General features: G+C 35.3%; 1 protein-coding gene across 3 annotated transcripts in view; it reads right to left on the bottom strand.

Annotated features, from left to right (window-relative positions):
• Nucleotides 1-12,784, bottom strand: part of Ranbp17 (RAN binding protein 17) — a 289,845-nt gene that overhangs the window by 219,622 nt on the left and 57,439 nt on the right. For all 3 annotated transcript variants that reach the window (XM_048815568.1, XM_048815574.1, XM_048815581.1), the window contains one exon: nucleotides 7,356-7,491. In XM_048815568.1, coding sequence (XP_048671525.1) covers nucleotides 7,356-7,491 — 136 coding nt within the window. The remainder of the gene's footprint in view (nucleotides 1-7,355; nucleotides 7,492-12,784) is intronic.

The raw sequence follows: 12,784 nt of genomic DNA on the forward strand, positions 1-12,784 counted from the left end.
AGTTAATAACAAGAATCAACAAATGGGACTTACTTAAACTAAAAAGTTTTTTCTCAGCAAGAGAAACAATAAGAGAGGTAAATAGGGAGCCTACATCCTGGGAACAAATTTTTACCCCTCACACTTCAGATAGAGCCCTAATATCCAGAATATACAAAGAACTCAAAAAATTAAACAATAAGATAACAAATAACCCAATCAACAAATGGGCCAAGGACCTGAACAGACACTTATCAGAGGAGGACATACAATCAATCAAGTACATGAAAAAATGCTCACCATCTCTAGCAGTCAGAGAAATGCAAATCAAAACCACCCTAAGATACCATCTCACTCCAGTAAGATTGGCAGCCATTATGAAGTCAAACAACAATAAGTGCTGGCGAGGATGTGGGGAAAACGGTACATTTGTACACTGCTTGTGGGACTGCAAATTGGTGAGGCCAATTTGGAAAGCAGTATGGAGATTCCTGGGAAAGCTGGGAATGGAACCACCATTTGACCAGCTATTGCCCTTTTCCGACTATTCCCTGAGGATCTTAAAAGAGCGTACTATAGGGATACTGCCACATCAATGATCATAGCAGCACAATTCACAATAGCGAGACTGTGGAACCAACCTAGATGCCCTTCAATAGATGAATGGATTACAAAAATGTGGCATTTATACACAATGGATTATTACGCAGCACTAAAAAATGACAAAATCATGGAATTTGCAGGGAAATGGATGGCATTAGAGCAGATTATGCTAAGCGAAGCTAGCCAATCCTTAAAAGACAAATGCCAAATGTCTTCTTTGATATAAGGAGAGCAACTAAGAACAGAACAGGGAGGAAGAGCATGAGGAAAAGATTAACATTAAACAGAGACGAGTGGGGCGGAGGGAAAGGGAGAGAGAAGGGAAATCGTATGGAAATGGAAGGAGACCCTCAATGTTACACAAAATTACATATAAGAGGTTGTGAGGGGAAAGGCGGGGGGGGAACAAGGGAGAGAATTGAACAACAGCAGATGAGGTAGAGAGGGGGGATAGGAGGGGATAGGAAAGGTAGCAGAATACAACAGTCACTAATATGGCATTATGTAAAAATGTGAATGTGTAACCAATGTGATTCTGCAATTTGTATTTGGGGTAAAAATGGGAGTTCATAACCCACTTGAGTCAAATGTATGAAAGATGATATGTCATGAGCTTTGTAATGTTTTGAACAACCAATAAAAAAAAAGAGTACACTAGTCTAAATGTGAATATTCAATGTTTATAATAATTATAATAATAATTCCTATAATGATTTCTTTATAGATTATTAAATATTTCAAATCTAGAAAAAAGGCACAAAATATAATTAACACCCCCACACACACACAGTTATCATGAAGACAACAAACTACATATATAACCTGGGCATGGTGGCATATGCCTGTAATTCCAGCAACTCAGGAAGCTGAGGCAGGAGAATTACAAGTCCAAGGCCAGGGCCAGTCTGGGCAAGTTCAAGGCCAGCCTGGATAACTTAGGAAGACCCTTTCTCAAAACAAAAACAATAACAGAAGGCTGGGGATACAGCTCAGTGATAAAGTGCCCTGGGTTCAATCCCCAATATACAAAAGAAAGAAAGAAACTGCAGATACGGCTAAATGTGCCTTTTCCCCCTAATCCCATTCCTCTTCTCAAGCAGAGTAGCTATTATCCTGAACTTACTGTCTACCAATCCTGTGTACATCTTTAAATTTTTACTATAGAGTTGATGTACATACAGTATTTTTAACATAATATCATATGTATCCTTTTGTCACTTTTTTATACCATATTACGGAGACTTTTTTGGATTTATCCAAAAAATGAGTATAACTTTAGGTCATCCACTTTCATTGTTATACAGAATCCCCTTGGATGAATGTATCACAATTCATCCATTCTCCTGCTGATAGACAAGTTTCCTCTTTTCCTCCACAATTACACAACAGGCTTCTATAAATAATCTTTTGTTAAAACACAACTTTATTAAGGCATAATAAACCTAAGGTGCATACATTATAATTGAGGTCAGTGAATCTTGATGTATCTGTATACTCCTGTAAACCTCTTCATTAAAAAAAAAAAGGCATTTCAAGCTTTCCAGAAGGCTCCTTGTTTACTTTCCAGATGACATATTCTCCCTTCCCAAAAGTAACCATTTTGACTTCTGCCATAATTAGTTTTGTTATTGAAATCGGTAAGTGGAACCATAAAATACAGATACGTTTTCGTCTTTTTCAGTCATCATTATGGGTAGATTTTAGTAATTCATTAAATTCTCTTAAGTAGCAGTTCTGACTGCTGATGAACACTTGGGTTGTTTCTGATTGTTGAATACTATAAAGAAGCTGCTATGAACACTCTTGCATTTGGTAGACATATTTCCTATTTGTTGTAGGTAAACATTTAAGAGGAGAACTGATGTCATGAGGTAGGCTGTATGTTCAGCTTTCATAGATATAATCAAATAGTTTTCCAAAATTTGTACTCTGACCAGAAACAAATGATAGTATGTGGTCTACAGCCTTGCAATCCACTGTCATCATTACAAAACTCTTGCACATGCATGAGGAGCCAAATACAAGAAGGTTCATGGGTACAGTTTGGGAAATTCAAAGAATTGGCAATAAGCCAACAAATATCACCACACACACAAAATGACCACATAATGGCATAATAATGCCCTGTAATACCACTCAATAATTAAAATAAACTAATTCCATAGTATCATTGTAGACAAATCTCAAAACCAATATTGATCAAAAAAGGCAAGTTTCTAAAGATCCAAACTGCACAATACTTTTACATAAAGTTAACAGTATATTTTACTCATAAAAATACCGAAAATGTGGAAAAAGAACAAATCATAGATGAGAACAACACTAAATTTAGGATAGCTATTACTTTTGGGCAATATACAAGCAAAACAACCAGAGCAGCAATAGGGTCATTAATGTTTAATTCAAAAATACACAGATCTGGCTGGGCATGGGCATGGTGGCACACACCCGTAATCCCAGGAGCTTGGGAGGCTGAAAAAGGAGGCTCATGAGTTCAAAGCCAGCCTGAGCCAAAAAGTGAGACACTAAGCAACTCAGTGAGACCCTATCTCAGTGGTCAAGTGCCCCTGAATTTAATCCCCAGTCCCCACTTCCAAATGCACAGATCTGAAATATAGCAAAGCATTAAGATTTGACAAAGGTATCTACATATGAGGGCATATAAGTGTTCATTACCATTATTTTATCTTATTTACTAATGAAAAAAGGTTACTATGGTAGTAGTGTGGGAAATGGACAGAAGTAGGAGGATACAAAATGGAAACAAAGAAGACAATTAGAATACTTTTTAAATCCAGTGAGAAATGATAAGCAATTATAATAAAAAGGAAGGAGGAAGAGAAAGGAGTGAATCTGAGAGGTAATTAGAAAATAAAATCAGCAGGATAAGGTACGAGATCAGATTCAAGATGTGCAAAGTAGAAATCTGGGGATGAAATAAGAAAGTAGGAGGAGAGGAAGTCATTAGACAAGGAGTTCCTTTGTGGACCTGCTGGGTTTGAAGGGCACAGTCTCTGCCCCAGGGAGAAAATTCAATAGGAAGCAACATAGCAAAGTTGTTAATAGCCACAGGTTCTGAGTCAGTGTCCTTTTTTAAACCCTGTTTAAGCCAGTTTTAAACGGCTCCAAGCCTCAGTTTCCCTGTCTATAGAAAGAGAGTGTGCTAATGACTATTTCCATGGTATTTTTTAAAAATATTTTTTTTAGTTGTCAATGGATCTTTCATTTATTTATATGTGGTGCTGAGGATTGAACCCAGGGTCTCACACATGCCAGGCAAGCACTCTATCACTGAGCCACGACTCCAGTCCCTTTCCACAGTGTTTTTTAAGAGTGAAATTAGGTAACAATTGTAAATTTCTAAGCAAAGTATTTGGCCTAGACTAGCCATTCAATAAACATCTACAGCAAATACTTTTTCTAGAATGTACTTCTATCATATTTATCACAGGAATCTTCAGTAATTCCGCCCGGTCTCTGAAGCATTTATTTATATAAATTATATTCTGTTATTTACAGAGGTTTTTAATAAAAGTATTAAGATACTTAATATCATACCTTATTTTAAATTGCTGAATCATTTTACTGAGGATTGTGCATCATTTTCCAACTCAAGAATAAATCCTGAAAGTACTAAACATGAGTTCTAAGCCCAGTTCCTATACAATTCTACTAAATATGACCATTCATATTAGTAGAAAGCATACAAGTCATATGCCAGGCCCTTGGGGATGAGAACAATAAACAAGAGAGAAACCACATTAATCAAAATCACATTCCATACACGTTCTGCTAACAAATACTTAGCATAATAAATGCTAAAATGGGGGTATACAGGTGCTACAGAACAAAGCCAAAAGGATTTCTCTCAGAATCTGAGAGTTAAGAAGGGCATTCTAAAGGATAAGGTATCTGACATGAAAGATAAATAGGAATTAACACAAGACGGCAGAGAGGTAAAATTTGATTTTTAAAAACATTTCCCAGGCAGAGGGAATATTTTGTTCTAATATCTCAGAAATAGAGTGCCTAAGTATTAAAGCAGGAAGTGGCTGAAATGTGCAGAATAGCCTTGTAAGTCATATTCTGTGTAATAAATTAAATGAGATATTGCTTTAAAATGCTTGGCAGAGTTCCTGGTCCAAAAAATTTTTTTTGCTCTAATTGTTAAATATCACTGTTAACCAATACCATCCTCCTCTTGGCCATGATTTGGAATTAGACAATATACCCACTAAGAAATGAGCTAGCCTTCCTTAGTCAGTTGCCAGAAACAGGACAGTTCTCCTGGGTATCTATGGTTCCAAAATTCCCCATAGAAACCAAACTTCACAGATGTTCAAGTCCCTTATATAAAATGGAACGGTATTTGCAAACAACCTATGCACATCCTCTCACATAATTTAAATCATTTCTAGATTTCTTATAATACCTAGTACAATTAAAGTGCTGGGAAAACAGTTGTCATCCTGTATTATTTAGGGAATAATAACAAGAAAAAAAGTCTGTCATATTCAGTACAAGTGTAATTTTCGGTTTTGAGTATTTCTGATACACAAATTGGTTGAATCCCTGGATGCGGAACCTGTGGAAATGGAGGGCTGATCATACAATACTTATTGAGTATATTCTTTGATTAGTAAGACAGGAACAGTAAAAACTGTGACACCTGTTTTAAGGAACAAAGAGTGTGGAGAGCTCCCAGAAGTAACAGGGCAAATGTCAGGAACCCACAAAAATGATTCCTGTTAAGAAAATCATCAAACGGATTAGAGAAATGAAGAGTGTGAAGTTAGCTTCACTTTGGGGTTAAGTAATAGGAATGCCCTAGAAATAAAGTCACCTTAGGACTGAACTCCTCTAATTAGCAGGGCAAGATACACACACCAAAAATGTTACAGGAATCAACACCACTCTGAGGATGTTTTTACTTTCCTAATATATAAGCTTTTTTCACAAAAAGAGAAACTAATTACAATTCACTTTTTCACAATTAATAATTTAACAATTACAATTATTAAAGTTATATACATGCATACACACACACACACATACACAAATCTCCACATGTATGTATATTATTTCAAATAAAAATTCTAGGGGAAAAATTCCAAATTTCATTGCTCTAAAACAATGTCTAATTTTATATATTTCTTTCTAAGTAATTTAAAGATAATAATTAGAAGGCTTTTCAATTCCACATTATACTGTTCTGATTTAAAAACCCAAGTCAAATGAATACTGGATTACAAATGTTTCAGGAGTATTCACTTTTGAAAAAGCAAAGTAACAAACTCTTTGGGTGCATTAAATAAGACAATATTATAATGTGACAGATCAACCTTTGAGTAACACATGTGAGAGTTGGTGTCTCACTGACAACTTAAAACATTTATTTCTACCTACTCCATTTTCTTTCTAATGAAAAAATTCTAAGAAAATTTTACTGATATTACTTCTGAGTGAACAAAATATCACAATATATTTGACTAAGGAAGCATTAAGCTATTATCATTTCCTTACAAAGCAAAGCAAAGAAAATTTTACCTGAAATTTTTACCTAAAAGATGATCCAAAATCAAATAAGTATTTTTGACATCCTACCATACAATTATCAGAAAATCCCAAGTAAACTGAAGGTTAAATTTCCTAGGACAAAAAAGCCCAAATGAGTGTATAAAGCTTATTTCAGGATTTTCAAATTAAAAAAAAAAAAAAAAATCCTTCAACATCACTACAACCTTATCTAAAATCTTATCCAAATGACATAAGAATATACTTAGAACTTCTTAAAAGTAGGAATTTAAAAAAACAAAAACAAAAACCCTTACAGATCTTACTTGGGTCCTAATAACAGTTGTCTCTCAGTATTTGGGGGAGAGTGGTTCCAGGATCTCCTCCTCCAGCTACCCAAATCCTCAGATACTTAATTACGTCCCATACATAAAATAGTATAGTATTTGCATATAACCTATACACATCCCTTTTGTACTATGAACCATCTCTAGATGACTTACAATCCCTAACAAAATGTCGATGCTGGGTAAATAGTTGTTACACTGTACAAGGAAAAAGTTACAAGGAAAAAGTCTGTACATGATCAGTGTTCGGTACAAATGCAATTTTTAAAATAATGTTTTCCATCTATAGTTGGCTGAATCTGTGGATACAGCATCTGTGAATACAGAGGGGCAAGTGTATTCATAAGTATATACTTAGGGCACAAGTAGAAGTCCTCAATAATCTCTCATGTGCCTCACGATCAAATTGTGTACATTTGCTGATGCTAAACTTTAAATTATCATATTACAGTCCTCCCCACATTTACATGACTTAACTGTAGCCTTTCAAGTCCATAAATTCTCCTAATCATCACTATTTATCACATAAAAATGTCAAGGAATGAGCGGAATATACTAAAAACCACATTAATAAGTGTCAAAAAAAAAAACAAAACCCAAATTAGTGAAGAGCAAATTTTATTCCCAATCTTGAAATACAAAAGGCAAAAATCCATTAAAGTGTCTAAAACAATCCTAGCTAACAGTGATTAGCCATGTAAAAAAATATTTACCACTTCTCTGAAAGCCAATCTCCAAAGAAAATGTTAAATCTAGGTATAAAACAAATTAATTTCACATTGCATTTCAATACCAATTCATCAAATAAGTTCAAGTTACCAATTAAATTTCATTTAGTTCACAGCTGTTATACATGTGCATATTTCTTCACCTCCAATAACATTTTAAAAATCTCTAGTAGTGAAAACCTACCTTTGAGGTTCTTTGAAGCTGATCACCAACATATGTTTTACGAAACTGATCCAAGAACCATAAAACTGCAAGCTCTATTTTCTCATTGGAACAGTGAGGCAATCCAGTATCCATTAAAGATATAAGCTGAAAAACTCTTTTCATGGAGTGAGAGAGAGAGAGAGAGAGAGAAAAGAAGCTTCAGTATAAATTCTTCAAGAAACATTAAGATACTTATAATAAATATATAATCAATGTAAAAAGTGGGGCATATAAAGAAAAGTCCTAAAATCATTTGAAATCCTACCTATGAAAAAGACATTATATTATTATTTAATTCCTTCTAATCCTTTTTTCCTAAGACATATACACATGAATACAAATCTGCATATGAACATATAGACATTATTTTACTAAAAATTTCCACATATAAACACATGGCATATACATATAAATGAATAGTATACATACAGATATAAATAACTACATGCATATATTTTAACAAAAGAATGATATTTAATGTGTAGTTTCACATTTTATTTTTCACTATTTCTAAATAATTATTTTATAATCACATGACTGTAAATTAAAATATCAAGAACTATACCCATGTTACATCACTCTAATTAGAGTCATAAAAGTTATACCTAAACAAACCCAGAAGATGATTTTAATAAAATCAAACACTTTCAACACTAAACTATTATTTTACTATTAGTTATTTTAAAAATCATAAATTTTCTTATTACTATTATTAGAAATTATTACGAGAAAATCACTAATGGACTGAAGGTTAAATTTCCTAGAGAAAAAAACTTAAATATAACAAAAAGTTTAGTCTTAAATTTTCAAAAAAGAAATTCTTCAACACTACCTACTTTTATTAACCCATTTTGTTCTGTTGTCCCAGATGTGGAACACCTCTAAAAGCTTTAGTATATTACATGTAACTACTTAACATAAATTTATACACACATACTACTAAGTACATACTACTAAGAATTAGTGCGTAACACTTATAACATTATTAATTTAAGTCCTAGATTACGATTTCCATCCATTTTAATGTACTCACATCAATTTTGTTGAACTATTTCCAGAACTGAAAATTTGGGACTTACTGATTGATAATTTTCTGCTGGGTGGCTGCCAAGGGACTTGCATTAACAAAATCAGCATATCAGAATACTTTTTTGAGACAGAAGCAGAAGTTGCTGAGGATGCAACACCCTTTTCCAAATAAATCTGCACAAAAGCAGCTACAACTGTCCCTGACCCACCTAATTCCTAGAATGCATACAAACACATTAAGAGTATGTGTTTTTACAAACATGGATGCTTTTTACAAGATTATATATACTCTTGCCAACAAATAAGGTTGAAAAAGGGCTATACATCCCCTCCCCCACACACTCTACTATGTGTGGTCTGAGCTAGCTTTCTCCATTTAACAATGTATCTTGGAGGTCCTCTGTCAAACACAAAGGCTCCCTCACTCTCTTTGCAGCTGCTTAACGTTCCATTATAGGAGTGTGCCATAGTACTTTGACACATTCCCTTCTGATAAACACTAAGTTGATTTAAATTTTTCTTGTGACAAAAATGCTGAAAATACATTTTATGTGTATCTTTATAAAACACATTTCTAAATGGCATAGAATTCTGGTGTATGTCCTTTCCTGGGACCTATTTGTGCATATTTTTGGTTGATTTTTTTTTTCCTACCAGGTTTTCTTTATGATTTCTGTAACATTTTACGTAATAGAGAACTAGACTTTTTGCCTATAATTAAGCTGTAAATAATTTTTCATTTATCTGAAATTTGACTATGGCGCTTTTAAAATTCCCCACGCAAAAGTTTTTGTTCTTTTTGTTATGCTGAAAATATTGTAAATTTTTTTATTTTATAGATTTTGTATAACTGCAAGATCTTACTTGAATCTGAGGTATTTTACTATTTTAATCTTTCATATTTATACCTCTATAACACATTTGGACTTATTACTAAATAATTTTACAAGGCACTATTTTTATGGCTGATAATATTGAGGTTCTGCCAAAATTTAATAATCTTATTTTGCATGTAAACTTATTTTTTTAAAAAATATTTATTTTATTAGGTGTAGATGGACACAACACAATGCCTTTATTTTTATGTGGTGCTGAGGATCGAACCCGGTCCCACCCATGCTAGGCGAGCGCTCTACCGCTGAGCCACAAACTTATATATCTAAATGAAACATAACAATTGCCCTCTCATCTATCCCTATGAAGATTTCTAGAAACAGAATGTCTAGGTCACAGGGTATCAATTTTTTTAAAACAGTGCATGTTGTCAAAGTGTTAAGAAAATATATTTTAAACCCATTTTATAGTGATCATTTGCTGTATTTATATTAAAATACTTTTTAAAAAGTTCCCTTCACGGGGCTGGGGATGTGGCTCAAGCGGTAGCGCGCTCGCCTGGCATGCATGCGGCCTGGGTTCGATCCTCAGCACCACATACAAAGATGTTGTGTCCACCGAAAATTAAAAAATAAATATTAAAAAAAATTCTCTTTAAAAAAAAAAAATTTCCCTTCACTTACCAACTATCTTCAGCCCTGCTAAGATTTACAAAAGAGAACCTACTGAAGAAGTAGGTTACTGTAACCATGTTTAGGTTTCTTCCCAAGATCATGTGTTTATCTGATTTTGGGAAGAGGGACAAAGATGACTTTTAAAGTCTGTGTACTGCTCAATTAGCAGATTGTTGGTGTAATTTTAAAATAAATAGATGCATACATCAAATTTCATCTCTGGATCCAGTTGACGTGTCAAGTGAATTAAAGAGGGATAGCTTGCTTTTAATTCTTTACTTTGTAGGACCTCCCTTCTACACAAGTTTTTTTTTTTTACTCTATGTACTTTCTCATATTTACTTTTATTTCCTTTCTATAGTACACATTCCCAAATCCAAGGATGATGTAAAACCAAAAGACAAGTTTGTTGGCCAGCCTTTATTACTCATATTAATCTGGTGATTTACATCTCCCAGCAGGAAAGTAGGAAAGAATTCCCAGAAGGGTATATGATCCATTTGTCAAAGGAGTTTTGGTAGCTGTACAGGTTCAGCTGCAAGTGCCTAAAATCCAAAACAACAATGGCTTAAGCAATACAGATGTTTATTTCTCTCTCAAGCAAAAATCCAAGGCAGTGTCCAAGGCTGGCTGGTGCTCCGTGGTGCATCAGGGGCTCAGTTTCCTTCTGTCTTGTTGGTATACTAGCCTGCAGTCACTCTGCGCTCTAAGACAGCTTCTTCAGCTCCACCTGTTAAGTTCACACATTGCATCTAGCACTTTCACTTAACATCCAACTGCGCAGAACATAATCACTTAACCATATCTACCTTCAAGACAGGCCAGAAATTCTTATCTTTATTCAGAGTAGACATTTGCCCAGCAAAACACTTGGGTATTTTATTACTACAATGAAGAGAAGAAGAAATATGGGGGACAATTAGCAGTCTCTGCCGTGGTGTCCTTCAAAGAGTCATAGCCACCTCTAACAAGTGCATAAGATCAGTGCTTATATTTTACACACAAATAAGTATAATATCCACTCCCAATGTCAATGTAATAGTCCTACATCTATTTTTTTCTTTACCTTAAATTATTTTTGGTTTAAAAAAGCTTGTAAGAAATAAAAAAGATAAATCATTAAAATATAAATCTTTAAAGAATTTTAATCCACACCATTTCAAATACAAAGAAATGGATATTGAATAACACTTGTTTATATTCCCCTGGATTACCAATTTAATAAGCATTAAGTCAACAAATATTTGCAGGTCTACTGAAATTGAAATAAAAAATATATCAAAGGAAAGACAATAAAATAAGCAATTAGAATAAAGCATAACTAGTTCTAAAATAAATGCTATAAATAAATTGCAAAGATAACTAATATTCTGGGATGAAACAGGGTAAAGGGTACTAAAAGAGGAAGCATATGTGGCCACATACTGAGGGGGGGAAAAAAACGCTCATTTAAAACCTAAAAATGTTCAATATAGCTATGAAGTGGTGGGAGGTAAGGCTAGGGAGAAAGGCAGGTGTCAGATCATGAAAAGCCTGAAAAACCACGCTGATTTTTAATCATGGAGGAAAATCCATGAAAATCAGCGTGATGTCACCCCAGAGTTAAAGCAAAGCACTGACATAAACAGATCCATATTTTTGAGAATTTATCCTGGCTGCATAAAAGAAACAGCAAGGAATCAATTTAAAAACTACAGCACCAGTCCCAGGTAAAAGACGGCAGCAGACCCCTTGGGATAACGAGAAGACAGCATGAATGCTAAAGAAAGGAAAAAAGGAAAAGCTGAGGACAAGTCTTGGGATGCAGGCGTGGACATTGAGTGGACAGTGACAAGTCACAAGGAGGGAGTCAGGTTGAGGAACAGACAGAAGAGGTGAGTTTCATTTAAGCCACTGACCTGGACCTGCGTGTGGGATAGACCGTCCGCGTGAAATAATTCAGTGTTTGGAGGCCAAAAGACAAGAATCACTAAAACCAAAGAGAAATGCCGAGACACTGCGGGCTCGACTGAGGCTGAAAACAGCGCATCAATGACAGTGAAACCTACCTACAGAAGTGTGCAATTTCTTTTATCATCACTCAACAAATTAGTGAAAACCCTAAACTCCCCCAGGGTTAAGTTTGTGCCCTGTAGGGACTAAAATCCGGTAGTGAACGTTACCGTCAAAGCCTACTCCTTCCTTCCCTACTGCATGGAATCCAGTGTGGAGCAGTGGTACGCCCACGGGAAACACAGCATGGAATGAATGCTGGCAGAACGGGGACGTGGAGGAGGCCACTTTGAAGGAGATGTCTGAGCAGACTAAAGGAAGTGAGGAGTGCTGAAGGGACACCCAGAAGCGCTCCCAGTAGGAGAGGTACAAGTGCAAGGCCTCTGAGGCCAGAGCACAATGGGAGGCTCAAAGGGCAGGAGGGCCAATGGGAGAGGGAGGAAAGGAGCAGGGCAGCAGAGGATGCTCTGGGTGACAGCTGGTGTCAAATGTCACAGGAGGCCCTGGAGCTTCTGACTAGATGAAGGGGGAGCAATGAGACCTGCCAGGAAAGAAGCTCAAGTTGCCCACGTGAAACAGGGTTTAAGAAAAGCACTAGTGGTCAGAGTCTTCAGTGACCCATGACAGGTGACTCTGAGATGAGCAGAGGAGAGCAACAAGGGCAGACAGAGCCAAAGAGAAAGAGTCTGGAAGAAGCAAACTGAGAGGATCCGTGACAGGTAAGACAAAACCCTGGGAATATCTTAAGAGGTTCACATTCAGTTATAGCAAAGTCTACTAAAATCACGGCAAAATTAGGTTAACTCAATTGGACTTCTGAGGCCTGAGTACATCAAGTTAAAGTAACATATTTAAATATGCTAAAGTAATCCATTTTAA

This window comes from Marmota marmota, unplaced genomic scaffold (assembly GCF_001458135.2).
Source record: "Marmota marmota marmota unplaced genomic scaffold, marMar, whole genome shotgun sequence".
NCBI lineage: Eukaryota > Metazoa > Chordata > Mammalia > Rodentia > Sciuridae > Marmota > Marmota marmota.